At 59.6% G+C, this 17,441-nt stretch overlaps 1 protein-coding gene across 3 annotated transcripts in view; it reads left to right on the forward strand.

Annotated features, from left to right (window-relative positions):
* Positions 1-17,441, forward strand: part of PRR5 (proline rich 5) — a 51,493-nt gene that overhangs the window by 8,997 nt on the left and 25,055 nt on the right. For 2 of the 3 annotated variants that reach the window (XM_024127371.2, XM_055085340.1), the window contains exon 1: positions 16,758-17,074. In XM_024127371.2, coding sequence (XP_023983139.1) covers positions 16,932-17,074 — 143 coding nt within the window. In that variant the 5' untranslated portion in view covers positions 16,758-16,931. Of the gene's footprint in view, positions 1-16,757; positions 17,075-17,441 lie in introns of those variants that run through there. The other variant, XM_028490706.1, reaches the window with a different exon arrangement.

Genomic DNA, 17,441 nt, shown 5'->3' on the forward strand with positions numbered 1-17,441 from the left:
GGGGGGGGGGGGGGGGGGGGGGGGGGGGGTTGCTAGGGAGGCCGGTGTGCTGGGACTGGGGCGTGTTCTTTGGCTGGAGACCTGGATGACGGTGAGTTGAGGATGGTGAGAGATCCTGCAAGGAGAGGGTCTGGACCAGAGCCTGAGGGATGGGGGTGGTGGTGCTCCTGTTAGAATCACAATGGCTGCATCCCCTGAGGGTCCACCCACCAGCCTTTGGGGGCTGGGGGGAGGCACTGTGCGCTAAGGAGCCCAGGCGACCCTTACCCCTGTAGGGACCCTGTGGGACTGGCACTGATATGTCCCCACTTTACAGAATGGGGAAACTGAGGCCAAGTACAGTGAGTGACCAAGCTGCGCTTCAGATCCAGGTGTGTTCGTCCCCAGAGCCCAACTGGGACCAGCTGGCCTCTCCTGCAGCCCTTGCTTGTCGCTGAGCCTTGGGGCCTCTGTTTTGTCACCCGTAGAATGGGGATTAGAACCTGACATCTTAGACCAGATGAGCACCCTTCTTATAACTAAGTGTCAGGTCCACCCCTTGAATATTCGCTGAGTTCACGATTTCTGTCATCTGTGGTTAGAGCTTCGCCCCGGGTGGCAGGTTAGGGGGACGAGACACAAGCCCAGGAGGCACCCTGGGGACAGGGCTCTGAGGAGAACCCACAGAAATGGGAAATGAGTTTGATTTCACAAGACCAACCGGAAAGAACTTCAGGCAGCCAAAAGGAGGTCGACGTGGACAGCCCCAGGATTGGACCCGAGGGAGTGTGGACAGCAGGCCTTGCGGGTGGCAGGGACAAAGCAGGCCGGTCGGGGACGGAGCCGACTCAGAATGCTCTGGGCCGGACCAGCTGAGGACTCAGGCACGTGGGGAGCAGAGCTGCCCACCGAGCCACAGAGGGGGCGGCCCCCGTGCAGGTGAGGTGTCCTCTGCTTTACCTGAAGGTGCAGAGAAGAGCCAGCCAACGAAGGGAACAGGCCTCCGTGCTGATGGTCAAGGTCACCGGCCATCACCTGGGTCTGTGGGCTGCAGGCCTTGGTGCTGGGCAAGGTGTAGGGGATTGTCGCCGAGCTCAGATGGGTTTCCTCCCTGCACGTGTGCTAATACAGTGGGCTCTGACGGGTGCTGTAGGCGGTAGGTGGGCGAGAGGGGAGGAGGCGGAAGGGAGAGGCCCCCTTCCGCCAGGGGAACGGCAGCCAGGGCCCGCCGTTCTCTTCCCTTTGCTTCACCAGGAGAGGGTGAGGGGCCCCTGCTCCCTGTGGCTTCCAGCTGGGTGGGCAAGGTGGACAGAGAAGGCGGTGAGGGGTGGCCCCCCAGGGGCCTGGACGTGTGCCCAGTGTGGGCCTCTGTCCCCCGCTGGAAAAATGAGGACAGCCCCCTCCCTCCCCCACATTCTAGCTTGCTCCCAGAGCAGTTATGAGGCCAGACAGACACTGAGGCTGCCACAGGGTAGAAGCTTCGGCCGAGGTCAGGTTCAAATCCAGCGCTTAGCTCAGGGCCTGGTACATATTAGATTCACATGAAATACTTCCTGGAGAAAAAGTGCACATGGCCTTTGGCAAACTGTGTGGCCCTCTCAGTCCCTGTGTCCGCAGGGAAGGGGGCTGCCGAGGCCCACCCCACCCAGGAATGTTGTGCAGACAGGCCTGGTGCGGAGGGGAGTACTAAGCTGCTAGCCAGGTTAGGACCACAGGAGCCAGCTAAGGAAAGAGACAGGAGCATGTCCTTAATAGTGAGGGATCTCACTCTCTGAGCCTCCTGGGCGAAAGTGCCACTGCAGCAGGTGGCCTGGGCAATACTGTCCTCCAAATGCACGGGTATCTGTGGTCGGGTGGGGCTTGTGGAGAAGGCCTAGGTGGGTGACGTCACCCTGAGCAGGGTTTTGCAGGATGAATAGGAGTTGGCCAAGCAGACCAGGCTTAGGGAAAGGTTATCCCAGACAGTGGGACAAGGGCAAGCATGTGGACGTGAACTGGGCCTGGCCTCCAAGGACTGCACCTTCCACCAAGAAGTCGACCTCTGCTTTCATTTGTTTGGGAGGCTTCAGGAAGGCTCTTGGCTCCCTGTCCTCTCCCTTCAGACAACCCATGAGCTGACGGCCTCCCTGGAGGTGGCTGGGAGCTTGTGACTGACTGCTTACCCTCTGTCTCGTCCCTGCGGCAAAGCCCAGGAGACCCCGCTCCTGTCACCTGCCCCCGAGTCTGGGGAAATCCCGTGGGCCCAGCCAGTGCAGGAGGCACCATGCAGCTTTACAGCGGAGATGGCGGCCTCAGCTCCCAGGCAGACTTCTCACCTCGGTCCCCGCCGCATCTGCCGCCCACGCCAGGAACCACAGAGAAAGAGCCCAGGCCTCCATGACTCAAAACCAGAAACTGCTGAGACCTGAGCCGCTTGGGGGTCAGGCCGGGGGCTGGGCAGGGCCGCCCTCCCACGCCCAGCACCCCAGAGGGGGGCTCCAGGGAGAATAGGTGCCAGGACGCTGTGTCCCCGTGCCAGCTCCTGGCCCTGGCCCTGTCACTTGGGCGACTTATGGGCCTGCAGGGAGTCCCCTCCCTGAGCCCAAGCACGGCTGGATGGCATCCAGCCGTGCCCCAGGACCCCTGAAGGCACAGTTTCAATACACTCACACACAGAAAGCAAAGTCACAAGAGTCATTACTTACAGATCCCAGAAATGGGGCTGAGGGAGCATAATGAGGGGGGCAGAGGGGGAAGGGCAGCTCCTGTCCCAGGTCACCAGCAAGAAGGGCGTAGCGAGCAGGGCAGCAGCCTCCGTGACTTAGAAGGCGTCTGGGGCGGAGGCCGCTGGCTTTTCTCAGCCTCAACTCTAAGTGCCCCGGGAAAAGCAGAGCCCCTGGAAAAGCAAAGTGGGAACGCGGGGCGGAATCCTAAGCTCAGGCCCGTACCTCACTGTCCAATCTCTGGGCGTGAGCCGGGTGGTCACACTGTAAAATCCCTGGGCGGCAACTCGGACTCATTACGGGGTCTTCCTGAGACCTTTCCCCCCAAACCCCCTCACGCACCCCGAGGTGGCATCATGGCACCCACTGTCCTCCCAGCCTTTGGGGCCCCCTGCCTGGTGGCCTCACACCCTTCACAGCCCCTGGAGCTCTGGCTCCCGCCTCCCCGGGCTGCATCTCCCGCCTCTGCTCTGTGTGTGCTCTGCCCTCCCTCTGTGATGCCCTCCCCTTCGGCCTGGAGAGAGACCTGGCCCATCTGAGCACCAGCCACGGCCCGTCCCCAGACGCCCCCCACCCCCCAGATGCCCCGGGCAGGTCTGGGGCCTGCAGCTGCAGGGGGGTGAGGAGTGCTGAGGAGAGAAGGGGAGGCCAGAGGGCCACCTCCTGCCTTTGCCCTGACCGTCCCCTCCAGAGCCCAGAGTCTCTCCCGGGGACCGCTGAGTGCAGGGCCTGTCCTCTATTGATGGCTCAGCCCACGTCCTCATCGATGCCGCGGTCCGTCCAATTCCTGCCGCCAGGTCTGCACGCCGCCCCGGCCCTGCTGGGCGAGGCCCTCCTTCCAGGCTCGTTTGAAATGTCACCGCCTCTGGAGGCACTTCGGAGCTCCCCAAGGCAGGTGGTGTCCTCGGGGTTCCCACAGCCCTCCACCCGCTGCCTCCTGTGTTCCTGGCCTCCCGCGACTCTCCAGGGAAGGGGAAACGTGGCCTCCTCTGGGGACAGGTTCCGGCCTGCAGTAGGTGCTCACGATCACTAGTGACTTGATGGGGGGAGAGGGGGTCCCCCGGAGTGACAGCGTGTAGTGTGGGCCCTCCAGGTCAGAGCTGGGCTCGATCTCAGCACTTCCACTTACCTGCCGTGCAACGGGGTAGGTCAGTTCCCTTAGAACCTCAGTTTCCTCCTGAGAAAACTGTGGGTGGAAACTCTGACCTGGCTGCCCCAGGAGGGAGGGAGTGGGGGGCCCAGCACCCAGTAGGACCTCAGTATTTGCTCTTTTCGCCACACATTAGGACAGTCCTGCTCTGTGTGTGACCCTGCATGTCCCACCCCTGCTCCCGGTCTCCGTCTTTCTGTCTGTAAAATGGACAGCTGGGCTACATGAACTCCGGGGGCCTTTGGACCTGGCCTCCTGTGGGAGAGAGTGGGATGCAGAGGGCCTGGGAAGCAGCGTCAGAGCCAGGTCACCCAGCACCCTTTCTTGGGAATCCCCTTCTCTTACGTCCCCCTGCGTTTACTGTATTGACCGGCCTTTCTTGTAGGAAAGGAGGGCCAGATGGGTTTTGTTAAATGCTCTTTCTTAGCTGCTTGTGTCAGTGACCAAACTTAAACCACATTCACGGCCAGGAAAGTGTAGGAACTGCAGGCTCAGGTGTGTAAGGAGGGGAGAGGAACGGAGGGCTGGAGGGTCCGGGACTCCAGGGTCCTGGGTCCCTTCCCTCCAGAGCAGTCTCCTGCTCCCCCCACCCCCCGTCCACCCCTGCCCCCAGCCCCTCCCGAGACAGCGGAGCCTGATTGCTGCTGCTACCCTGCTATGCAGGCTGCCAGGGGAAATGCCCTCTCTGAGGCTCCACTGCTCTGATCTCACCCTCCAGGTGCCACGGGAACATCAGCGCCCCTCCTGCAGCTTCATTAGCCCTGTCTGCAGAAGCAGGAATGGCAATCAATCGCTGTGTGACAGGGTATTGGGACTGTATGATCATATGGTACACCCTTCAGGCCTGTGCTTGGCTATTAGAAAATGCTTATAATGTAATAACCGTGGTTGTGTTATTGCTATAATCATTATCAAGATGTTCCTGGATTTTAAAAAACAAAAACAAAAACAGAAACAAAACGTGCTAGGAGACCTAGTACATGTGTGAGATATGGACTGGTTTTTTTTACTCGGAGCTTCCTGGCAACAAAAGCAAAGAGGGAAAGAGGATCACTCACGAGATTCATAATGCCCTTAAGACGAAAACACAGCTTTTCCTGGGAATGAAATCCAAGGGACGATCCTCCTAGGTGCCCTCATAAAGGGCTCCCTGTGTGAGCAGCATCCTGGCTTGATCCAAGGACCTAGTATCTGGAGCAGGACCCTCAGGCTTTCCTAACCGCAGGGAAGATGGAGAGGGGCATCCTCAGGTGGTCTGCAAGGGGGACCCAGTGAGGCCCGTAACCTTGAGGTGACTGAAGCTTCATGTGTTATCTTCAAAACCCATGAGGATTTCACCTCAGCCTGTAATTAAGGCGCATCTGTATTAACTATAAGAATAATGTGTTCCCTCCTCCACACTCAGAATCTTTGGGTACCACAGACGTTCCATACAGATGGGCCATGCTCATTCCTTGGCTTTGCTGTAAGGTGGGGTCCCAGCCCTTTCAGAGAAGCCCGTGAAAGCCACACTCCTCTCCCCAACAAAAGGCACACGCTCCCATTCAGGAGTTATGCCGACAACTGCACGGTTTCACAGATCCTGAAAAACTCCAGGGCCTCCAGGGCCCTGGCTTGACAGGCTGTGATCTGGGGTGATGGGTAAGTGCATATCTTCTGGACCAAGCTCATGAGAATTTTTTCCCCCAGATGGGCTTCTGTTAGACATGGCGTGGCGGCAGATAGCTCCAATTTATCCTGAGGCTGTCTGTTCTGTACAGAGCCAGATGGTTTCACTGGGGCCCAAACAGCAGTAGACCCGGTGCCTGACACCCTCCTGGACACGCCAGGCACTTGAGTCAGTGAGGACTTTTACACTGACTGCAGAACACCAGGGAAGGACAGGGAAATCAACGCTGGGACTGCGTACGATGCTCCCTTGCCCTGGGTCCCATCCCCTTTTACACCTGGGTAGGTGCCCGGTAAGCTGGTACCTGGTTTTTATAACATCTTGTTCTGTTCATGCTTTCTTTTGTCTTGATTATGTTAAGCAAATTCATTTTACAGTCTCTTTCCAATAGTTTCGTGGCTGAAGTTTTAGGAATTTCATCCTGACATCTGCAGCGTTTGCTCTCCTTCCCGCATAGCGGCTGTTGCTCCGTGTGTCGCATAATTTGAGATCATGAGTTTATTTCCAGCCAGGCTTTATCTGTGGAAACCCCAGGAGGCCTGGCTTGTGCGCTTACCCCTCCAGAGCATCTCTGTGGTTGCTCTGCCTGGCAGCCTAGGGCTGTCACCGCCTGGGGCCACGTTTATGTTAATCCGTTTAGGCTCTCTCCACCCTAAGCCAGCAGCCTGTGAAGGTAGGCTCTTGGCTACAGATTATCAGGAGCCGTGCATGCTTTTTCCTACCTCGAGTTCAGGTGGTCAGAGACAAGTTTTCTTGTCATCTCTGTCAGTGGGGAGATCTTTCTCCCGGCTACCCATTTATTAGGGGTGCAGCCCCTCGAGACCCCTGGCTTTCCGTGAAGAGGTCAGTTGCATCTCCCATCGTCCTGCTGGTGTCTTATCTCCCGACTGCTGGTTTTAACCTCTCTGTCTCAACATCCCTCTCCCTACCCTACAAGGCCCCTTCATTTAACGTCTGGGTTTTTAGTTCACAGTATTTTCCCGTGACTTAAATGTTATGCTAATTAGAGTACAGCTAGTAGAGTGTAATAGTTAAGAATACAGACTCTGGAGCTGGACTGCCTGGGCTTGAATCCCAGCTCCACCAGCGTGAGATGTGCTCAGTTTCTTCATCTGTGAAATGGGAATAGCAGTAGTTGGGGTTGCTGCAAGCGCTAGAGGGCGTTGACGGAAAACAGTAAAACACCTGTTATTTTACCAGCAAGAATGGGTTTACTCGGGAACGGCAAAGAATTGCAATTCAGGATGCACAATCTATGGTGAACCACAGGCGAGTCCAGGGTACCATTCTTTTATCCGAGAGAAGGGGAGTTGGGAGGGGCTGTTATAAACAAAGAGTCCATTGGAGGAAACTGGGAGTTTGAAGTGTAGTGGCTTTTCATTGGCTGAATTTTACCAGTCTCTCATTGGCTGGGCTGTTGCCAGGCGAGGAGAAATTCTTCCTTCCTCCTGCTGGCTAGTAAAGTAGTAACCTTCTTCCTGTTGGAGATGCAAAGGTATGTCTCTTCCTGATGGGTCTGTGGTTGACCAGGAGTGATGGGGTGTGAGAGCTCCCCCTTCTGGCCTCCCAAATCCATTTAAAATGAGGTTTCTGTTTATTAATTTTCACAAGGGCTTGATACATTAAGACACTTGAGAACATCACTCCCTATTGAATTATTGCATACTGCAAGCATTATACTGGCTTTCAGTAAAATTAATATTAAATATGATATAAGTATACTGATAAGATTATCTTAATGATAATCCTAGTATTATTCTGCGCCCTGGTGATCATCCTCACTTTCTTACCAGCTCAGTTATGCATTGAGATGTGTGTAATTTTTTTATCCAGCATTTCTAGGCGGTATGTAGGAAAGAGCTTTCAGGTTGTGTAGCTCTCTAAACTGACCTTTCAGTGGTTAATGCAAAATAATGATCATACTCTCCAGGTATTACTACTTCTTACCGAGCACTTTCAGAGCCTGTAGATACCTGTCTCTAATTCTCCTAGTAAGTTGCAGGCCACCTTTGGAAGCCGGTGGAATCCAGCTCAGCCGCCTGCCTGCCAGCTCTGTGACACATCCTGTGGTCTGTGCAAATCTTCCATCCTTTATCCTACTGACCAACCCCCCCCCCCCCCCCCCCCCCCCCCCGCACCCCGGGCCAGATGTGACTTTGGAATTCCTACTGTTTTTGAATGATAATGCAGTCTGTTGCTGCCCTGTAGAGGGGATCGGGGAGGCATCCTGGGGAAAGTTTTTGCACAAGATCTGCACTAAGTAGGGTAGACAGAGACTCTAAATAACCTCACTTCTGGTCAGGTCAGGTTTTGTGGCCGAATGAGCCCTGAAAAATCTGAGTTTTCAGAGACCTTTGCGTTTCTGAATCACAGTGGAGTCTTGCAGTCGGGGCGGGGGATTGGACTTGACTCTCACTCCAACAAGGAGAAGTGGGGATTTATAGCCAAGGAGCAGGGCGGGGGGGTCAGTGGATGGGAAAGTAGGAAGAGGAAACATCTGGGGAAGGAGGATTCTTTCTGAGCCACTTAGCGGAATCCTTGCTCAGGGCCAGCCAGGGTGGGGAGACAGCGGGGGGCGAGGGGGCCGGTTCTGACAGTGGGGGTGGAGGATTTTCACTAAACTGACTTAGGATTCTTTTTTTTTTTTTTTTTGCGTTGCGCGGGCCTCTCACTGTCGTGGCCTCTCCCGTTGCGGAGCACAGGCTCCGGACGCGCAGGCCCAGCGGCCACGGCTCACGGGCCCAGCTGCTCCGCGGCACGTGGGATCTTCCCGGACCGGGGCACGAACCCGTGTCCCCTGCATCGGCAGGCGGCCTCTCAACCACTGCGCCACCAGGGAAGCCCCTGACTTAGGATTCTTGCTCACAGTGGATCCTACAAGGACAGAGAGGGAAGCCCAAGGTCAGGCCTCGTCCAGCAGAGGGCTCCAAGGAGACTGATTCCAGTTAGGTCAAGAAGAAAGTCTATGTCCGTGTCCGCTGGGCGTTTGCCTCTCACCTCAGCTTGCAGAAGCCTCGGCCTCCGAGAGCATCTGATGGAGAAGGTAGGCCCGTCCCGAGATCCTAACGCAAGACAGAGGGAGGACGGCCTGGGGGTGGTTGGCTGAGCTGGGTCGAGGGGAGCAAGGTCTGCCTCACTGGGGTGGGGACCCAGTGCCCAGGGGAAGCCAGAGGACTGGGAGTGGAGAGCGGGAGGCCAGCTGGTGATAATGGCTCAGGCTGCTGAGCACCTCCTGTGTGCCAGGCCCATCCTAAGCATTTGACGCCACTGAATACATTTACAGCCTGGGGATCTCCCAGGAGGGAAGGTGTTATTCTGACTCTCATCTTACAGATGAGGAAACTGAGGCACAATTCAGCAGAAGTACTCGGCCCCAGGTGGTCAGCTGTCAACTAGTGAAGCCACGTTTCCAGCCCAGGCCATCTGGCTCCAGAGCCCATGCCCCGAATCACAATTCTTTACTGCCTTTTACTGTTAATATAATCACTGAAAAAGAAACTAGTTGGAGGGAAGGGAGGAAGGGCATCCAGGCAGAGGGCAGAGGCTGGGTAAAGGCCCGGAGGCGGGAAGCAGGCAGAAAGGCTGTAGAACAGTGGTTGCTTTGTCTCCTCGGGGGCTGGGGGTGGCAGGACGGGGCCTGGAGGGGCTTAGTGGGAGACGCAGCAGCGATGGAGGACCGGTGCCGCGCCCAGACGGAGGAGGTCTTGGACACCTTGCCGGAAACGTGGAGTCCATCCTGCTGGCTAGGGGCCTCGGTTGAAGCCTCTGGGCAGACGGACAGGTCACACCTGGGTGGCAGAGTGAGTGTGCCAGCAGCAGGGTGGAGTCCCGTAGGCTGTGAGGCCAGGAGGCCGTGTCTGGGGCAGGGGAGGTGGTGAAGTCTGGAGCCTTCGAGGCCCAGAGGTGGGCAGGCTCCAGGGACAGGGACGGGGCCTACGCTAGCTGGCCCTGCAGGGGCTGGGGGACAGCAAGGGGTGCTACCTGCCCAGGCTTCGGGCGGGGAGGGTCCCAGTCTCCTCCAGGAGCAGGCCTGGGTTCAGTCCACGGCCCACCATGGAAGAAGCCGGGGACTAGAATAGGGACCCCTGCATCTATGCTGGCCCTGCCCCTCTCAGCCTGTGACCTGGTAGGTGACACAGGATCTGTAGCCTCAACGTCCATCTGCAGTGGAGGATGAGGCAACCCAGTTGGCAGAGTTACCGTGGGGACCGTGGGCCAGGCTGGCCGGGGCGAGCCCTCGGCAAGGGGTACCTCTCACCCCTAGGAGGAGATGGGCCCCCCCCCTCCCCGCAAACCTTACAGCGAATCTCCGCAACAGTTTCTCCTGCATTAGATGCATCCCTTCTGAACTGGGAGAAGCGGGAGGATGGCGAGTGGAGCGCCGTCCTGGGGGGATGCCCCTCCTCTGGGAGCGAAGCCTTAGACTTGACAGAGCCCAGCTGACCCCGCATCACCTCCCCTCTGGGCTCTTTGGGCTTTGTTTACAAAGTCAAGAACGTAGCCACCCCCCCACCACCGAGCTAGTCATTCCTGCCTCACGGGGCTGTTTGGAAGAACACGTGAAAAGGCACCTCCAAAGCTCCCACGTCCACCAACCTGGTCCACCAACCTGGTCCGCGGTCTCAGGCGCCTCCTGGGGCTTCTCATTATCAGTGTGAGTTCTGATGTCCTGAGCGGTGCTTGTTCTTTCCAAGGATTCTTCTAAGAAAAGGCTGCTGGTCAGGAAAGTGCCTAGGGAGGATATAAAGCTAGACATCAAGCCCAGTCCACCCAGCTCTGCCCTGTGTGCCCTCGTCCACCTATCGCACAGTGGGGATGGTGGCAGGGCCGCCTTGTAGGGCAGCTGCATTTATCCAGGTCAGGAAAGGCAGATGCGGACCCGGCTCTGTTAGCGTTCAGGGGCCAGACCACGATGCCTTGGCCGGGAGTAACCTGTCACCGCCCGTCTCCCGGAGTTTGTGTGCTCCTGTTAGAGAAATCGGGAGTAAGGGGATGAGGGTGTCTCCAGTTTGCTGAGCTTTGGGGCCTGACCTTTCCACATTTGGATGTGGGAGTTTTCTGGACGTGGAGGTCAAAGCCAGAGTCTGGGGGAGTGCAGGCTCTGTCTGGGGAAAGGCAATATACTGGTGTCTTAGGGCTGCTTTCACCAATTGCCACAAACCGGGTGGCTCAAAAGAGAAGTTGATTTTCTCACAGTTCTGGAGGCTGGAAGTCTGAAATCAAGGTGTCAGCAGGTCAGGGATCACTCCTCGTCTCTTCCAGCCTCTGCTGGCAGCTGCCTCCACATTGCTGTCTTCCACTCTGTGCCTGGATCTCTGTGTCTTCAGGTGGCCTTCTCATAAGGACAACAGTCACTGGCTGCGGGGCCCACCCTACTCCGGTATGATCTTATCTCAGCTTGAGCACAGCTGCAAAGACCTACGCCCAAATGAGCTCACGGGCACCAGGGGCTAGGACTCCACCGTGTCTCTTGGGGGCAACAACAACAGGTGGGCAGTCTGGGTACCCCAGGACTCAGCCCAGCAGGCAGATTGCTTCTCCTGTCTTCAAGTTGAGCTGGACGGGGCAGGTGGGGTCCTTTTCCGAACAGGAGGCACCTGGGTGGTGGTGGCCCCCCTGCGCCAGTGTTGCTTCTTCTTGTGACGTCGCTGAAAGGAAGGAAGCAGCGGCTGCTGCTTTTTCGGGGCCTGCTCCGCGCTGGGTGCCGGGCAGACGTGGGCATCCTCATTAGTGTAGGAGGTCGCTGAGCAAACGTCCAGACGCCAGCCGGTTCGAATCCCTGGCCAGGCCGCGTGACCTTGGACCCACCGCATTTTCCAGGGGCGCCCCTGGCTCACCTGTAAACTGGGTGGATGGGAGCAGCTCCCTCCCAGTGGAACTGCTATGGAAACTGAAGGGTGGGTGCCGCGACACAGCCAGGTCACAGTAAGGACTCCACAAGCCTCGGCTGTGACCGCTGCCCTCATTTGACCCTCACGCTCACGCTGGGAGGGACATTCTGCAGAGGTGTCCAAGGCTCGGGGCTAAGGAACTTGCAGGGGAGGTGGCCGAGCAGGGAGCGGACCCGGTTCGGGGGGCCGTGGAGCCTGGAATCTCTGCTGCGCCGCGCTTCTCCACTCCCCTCCCTGCGCCACGGGGCACCTATTTATAGACCAGAATCAGGGTTACACAACACCCGCCCGGGAGGGGCCTTGAGGACTGATTGTTTGAGACCTCGATTACAGATGGGAAACTGAGGCTGGGAAAGAGCCTCCCGTGGATGCCCTGTGGGACCTAAGAACAGGGACCTCTGCTGATCTGAGCCCCCGACCCACCCCAGGAGTGGGATCCAGAGTGAAAGAAAGGGGGAGTGTTCTGAGAGCAGAGGACGGAGACCACTAGTGTGGGAAAGGGGCTCCAGGACCAGGAGATGTCGGATGACAGAGCTAGGCTGGGACGGAGAGCTCAGCCCGTGACGGCAGAGACCCTGTCTTTCCCATCCCCTGCTATACTCCCGACACCAAGAACGGTGCCAGGCATGTAGTAGGTGCTCAGCGTTTATTAAAGCACTGGGGGGGTGGGCTTCGTCCCCCCAGCAGCACAGCGTCCCCGCTCCCGCGCTTTCTAGCTGACAGCTTGAGCGGGTAGCTTAACCCCACTCAGCTTCACTGTCCCCATCGGAGAAATCGGGGTCATAACGGTTGGTACTGGCTCTGAAGCCACTGGAAGGGACTTTTCCTCCGGGGCACCGTGAGGGCAGGACCCACCCACCTTTGGTGTTGGTGCCCCCAACACCAAAGGGGAACATCTGTAAGCCCCCCCATTCACGAAATGCCACGCATGTTGCTTCTGGTGGGCCGACGCCCACCCAGCCTTGGATGGGGACCGGCCGTCCAGCCTTGGGACGGAACCGGCGCGTTGCAAAGCGTTCGGAGATGACCAGGCTGGAGTCACCGTGGGTGACGTGGGCTTAGCCCTGACTCAGGAATCTCTTTCTGCAGTGCGACCGTCACAGCAAGCAAGCCCTTGGCGTGCACCCCACGACTACGTGAATGGTCTCGGCCCACCTCGGCCCATCGTGGGGCAGGTGTGTCCCCATCCCTGTCCATCCCAGAGAAGGGAGGGACGGGCCGAGCACTCCCCCCCCATGGCTCCCTGCGCCCGGCACATCGCCAAGCCCCTGCCTGGGTGGCCAGGCCCGGGGTGGGGAGTCCCCAGCCAGCAGGAGGGACTCCCGCAGGCAGCTGTGGGAGCCCCAGCCTTCGCCATCAGGGAGCGGAAGCGCCCCTCAGAGCGGGCAGGCCTGGGGCGGGCAGGGAGCAGCCGGCTGAAGTCAGCGCCAGAGAGGAGGGACACGAGGGTGACAGAGCTGGCGGCTGTCTCTTCCCCGCTCGCGTCCTCACCCCGGTGGCCTAGACGTCTGAAGGCCTGGGTTCCAGGGCTGCACGGACTTACTGCAGTCCCGTCCCCAGGCGTCAGGCCGTCCATCCGGGACGCGAGGGGCTGAGCCAGGCTCAGGGGTTTGCAGACCCCAGGGAATCACGCGAGAGGCCCTGGGGTGCCCCCGAGCAATCCCAGGTCCCACTCCCACAGATCCTGACTGGGGTTTTGAACCAGCCCCGGGGGACTTCCTGACGCAACGCCCCAGCGCCTCGAGCAGCACTTCCTAAAGGTCACTGCCAGTCCTAGCGCGGTGCCCCTGTGAAGACAAAACCTCTGGCCAGTTCCTCAGCACGGTCATACCTCAGGGACCAAAGACACCTCGGTCACCATCTCCTGCCACATCTACGGGAGCACGTGGCCTCTGAAAGGCTTTCTGGGGTCTCATCTCCCCTGTCCCTCAACCCTCAACGCCATGCATCTTACAGATGGGCAAACCGAGGCCCTAGAGGTCATTTGACTTGGTGGCAGGGCCAGTGGACCCCGGCTCTGGCCCCCCAACCGAGGGCTCCCTCTCCCAACAGAAGGAAGAGCCCTGTGGGGGGCGGTCCCCCTTAGTGACCAGGGTCCTGTACCAGCTCCTGACACCCCACTGGTCGGGGAGGGGTTGGAATGAAGTTTGGATCCTGAAGGAGAGGACATGGTTGATGCCGCCAGGCCTGGCACGGTTCTTGGAGCAGGGTTACTCTGGCAGCTTTGGGGGTGCATGATGGGTACCCCCGTCTCCCATTCCCTTGAATGGAGGGCACTTCCCATCCCTGAGTGCCAGACACACATGGGCCCAGCCCAGCGTCCCCACTCCCCCCATACAGTTGCTCAATCCCCATCCCCTTATCTGGCCTGGAAGGCTCTGTGAGTGAGTGGAGGGCCCGTCCTGCCTACGGGGCAGCAGCTCAGCCAGAGCTGCCACGTGGGGCCTCGGGCCCGGAGGCCCCGTCATCTGATGCTTCCCAGGAAGCCAGAAATCAGGGTTTCTATGTCAATCTCTCCATTGTAAAACCTTGGCTGCATGCAGTTGGGGTTTTTTGTTTTCTTTCCCCGCACTGCCGGCTGTGCGGAACACGTTTAAAGGCTGGACTTGGCCATCGGCCACCCAGTTGCCCCCTGCTTTGGGGGGTGGGAGGGTTTGTCTCCTCCTGGCCTCGGCCTCAGATTCTGGCCCTGGGGGCTGGCTGCTCCCCTGGCTGTCCAGTCCCCCTCCCCGCCCCGTGCCCCTCCCTGCCTGTCACCAGCCCAAACACAGGGCGGCGGCACCTTTGCCTGGGTCTCCACTACACCCCCAGTACTGGGCTGTTGGGTGTAGACGGATCTTACAGGGGTCTGCGGCTGGCTTCAGGGGGCAGCTAAAGCGAATTCCTTAACACTGACTGTGCCTGGCTTTTAAACCCCTCAGCCATCCCCACCTCCGGCATTTCTTGCTGGCCTCTTCTCCCGGCCCCTCCTCTTCTTGCCTCCTGGCCTCCCACCGTGGGCTGCCCTTACCACGCACCTCCATTTTCCCCTTGATTCCCCATCCAGAGCCGTCCAGCCTCCCTCCGCACTCAGCTGGCCGCTCTGGCCAGCGAGGCCCTGCCAGTGGCTGAGTGTTTCGCACCCGAGGGTGCCAAGCAAACGAAGCCAGCCCCTCCCCCGAGAGTCAGCCTCCAGCTCGGGGAAACCATCCTTCATCCCGTCCACCCGGGGTCTGAGCCAATCCCGGGGGCTCTCTGCTGCATTTACACCAGCGGCAGTTACAGTGGTTCTATCTCTGTCCAGTGTGGCACCTTTTACAAAGCATTGAGTCCCTTCCTGCCTGTGAGACAGATGCTTATCCATCCATTTAACCAAATATCTACTGCGTGTGTACTGCATGCTGGGCTCAGGAATGTAGTGGTGAACCAGTTAGTACAGTCCCAGCCCTCCTGGCTTATGGCATCGGATGGAAAACTCACCAGATGACCAGAGGGCAACCCCTGAGCCTAACCCAGGGTGAAGGCAGTCAGAAGGGAGAGGCAGGGAAGGCCCTCCAGGCTCTGGCTCTGGACTCCAGGCTCTGGACTTGACCCTCGGGGCGGTGGGAACACGCAGGAGCTCCAAGCACAGGGGCCTATGAGTGTGCCAGGGATCACTCCAGCCACCACCCAGAGGATGGGCTTGTCCGGTGACCTGTGTGGCCCCGGGAAGAGAGGTCAGGGAGTGTCTGTTGTCCTGGCCTGGGAAGGTGGAAGTGGAAGGAGTAGACGGGGTCCACGGAAGTTTCTAAAAGGGTGAGAAACCACTGAGCGTTCAGTCCTTCCTGGTCTGTCCCTCACACCGGGTCATGCAGGTCTCGGCCTTGGGGATTATGGGTTCTGGGGGAGTCAGAGGTCTCTGTTCCCTCGATTTGGAGCTCAGGGTCAGGGGGTTTGCCGGGCATGACTCTGCCCCCCTAGGATGAGGGTAATGTCTGGCACGCAGTAGGTGCTCAGAAAATGCTGGTTGATTTTCACTGGACGTCTCCTCACCAGGGTCTCATACACCTTATATGAGGTTCTCCTGGTTCCTGGAGGCACAAAAGAGGCTCATTGGCCGCTCGGCCTGGCCTTGGCAACCCACCCTGCCCAGGGCATTCAGCAGAAAGAGCCCCGGCCTGGGGGGCTGAGCCAGGCCCCCTCCACCAGCTCCTCCACACCGAGGAGCAGATCCCTGTCTCTGAGTGGGGACGATAACGTCGACCTATGCTGTGTCAGACTGAATTAGCAAGCCCCACAGGGCCTGGGGGGCAGGTGCTTTGATTCTGCCCTTGGAGGGGAGCATCTCATGCACACACCCTGGCATAGAGGACCCCGGGAACCCAGTGGCCTCTGGGCCTCAGTTCGCTCTTCTGTACAGCACGGGTGGGGGGCCTCTGAGCACACTTCCCATGCTGAGGTTCTAGGACTGGCCCCTCCTCTCCCCCTCTGATTCACGCGGGAAGCATTTATAGGAAGACATGAGGCCGGTGCTCTGGCGACAACAGGCATTGCTTCAGGAAAGAAATGAAGGAAGTAGCGGAGGGCGGCAACACTGTCTTGCCCTGTCAGATGGAGGGGGCAGGGGGCAGGGGGCAGGAGAGCCCCATGGGGATTCCGGAAGCTGGAGGGGTGTCCTGCCGTGTGCTCAGGAGGCCTGAGTTAGGCCCAGCCTTGCCATTTGTCGATTGCATGACGTTGGGCAAGTTCTTTTACCCTCTGAGCTTCAGTTTCCTCAACTGGAAAATGGGCTGAAGACCTCGACCCAGTCTTCATGATAACCACGGAGGAGTCTGTGTCCACGTGGCGGGGTCCTGAGGGATCTGTGTGGGCACAACGTTTGTGGGGAGGGATGGCAAAAAGGGGGAAGATAACCACTGCACTAGGGGTCTGGGAGGGGGCACGAAGCTGAGCACCGTGTGGGTGTGGCCGCAGGAGCCGGCGCTGGGTGGGCGCTTGGGGTTGGATTGTGCGGTCGTCCGTGTTGGTTTCCTGTGGGCACTGGTGGCCCTTGGAAGGACAGAGGGGGCCAGAGCGCGACCCCAGGAGGGCGGACTCGGGTTGCCTGGGGGAGGGGGGGGCGAGTGGGATGCGGCGGCCGAGGCCGCGGAGGCCCCGGCCCCGCCCCCAGCTCGTGGCCCCGCCCAGCTTGGTCCCGCCTCTGCGCACGCCCTCTTTCTTGAGGCCCCGCCTCGGCTCCGCCCCTCTCCTGCTCCGCCCCCGGGACCGCCCATGCTCCGCCTCCGGCCTTGAACCCCGCCCCCGGGCCCCTTTAGCGCCGAGTCCACGCTACTGGCAGCGCTTTGGGAGCTCCACGCTGCGGCCGCTCCGAGCAATGATTAACCTGGCGGGGCGGCCGGCGCGGGGCCCGGGGCGGAGGCGTGGGGCAGGGGCGGGACCCTGGAGGGCCGCTCGGCTTCCTGCTTTTGCCCAAGTCTCCTCGTAGAGGGCGCCGCAACGGCCGGGGCCCGCGGCGCGGCGCGGCGTGGCGCAGGGCGAGGTGCCGGGCGCGCGTGGGCGCGGAGCCTGTCGCCGGGGTCACCATGAGGACTCTCCGCAGGTTGAAGTTCATGAGTTCGCCCAGCCTCAGTGACCTGGGCAAGAGAGAGCCGGCCGCCGCCGCCGCCGCCGCGGACGAGCGGGGCACGCAGCAGCGCCGGGCCTGCGCCAACGCCACCTGGAACAGGTAAGGCCGCGCCCTCCCGGCCGGCCCGCGGGCCTCTGGCCCCGGGTCCCAGAGCCAGGGGAGGGGGAGCCCTGGAGCAGGTCCGCGGGCGAGGGCCGGCCCCCAGCGAGGAACTGTGCTGGGGGCATCGCGGCACTTTACAGTTTGTAGAGAACTTGCTCCGCCGGAGTTGTGCGGACGGAGAGGGAAGTTTAGTGCAACGTGTTTCTAGAACGGAGGGACGAGACCGCGGACCCGGGGCTGGTCCCAACGCGCCCAGCTGTTGGGTGGTGGGGTGGGCCTGGATCCCGCGAGCCCGCCTCCCCCGCCCTCCCCCCGGGGTCTTCCCAAGTCTTCGCTCCAGTGCTCATGGCAACCTGGGAGGTAA

This window comes from Physeter macrocephalus, chromosome 6 (genome assembly GCF_002837175.3).
Source record: "Physeter macrocephalus isolate SW-GA chromosome 6, ASM283717v5, whole genome shotgun sequence".
NCBI classification, from domain to species: Eukaryota; Metazoa; Chordata; class Mammalia; order Artiodactyla; family Physeteridae; genus Physeter; species Physeter macrocephalus.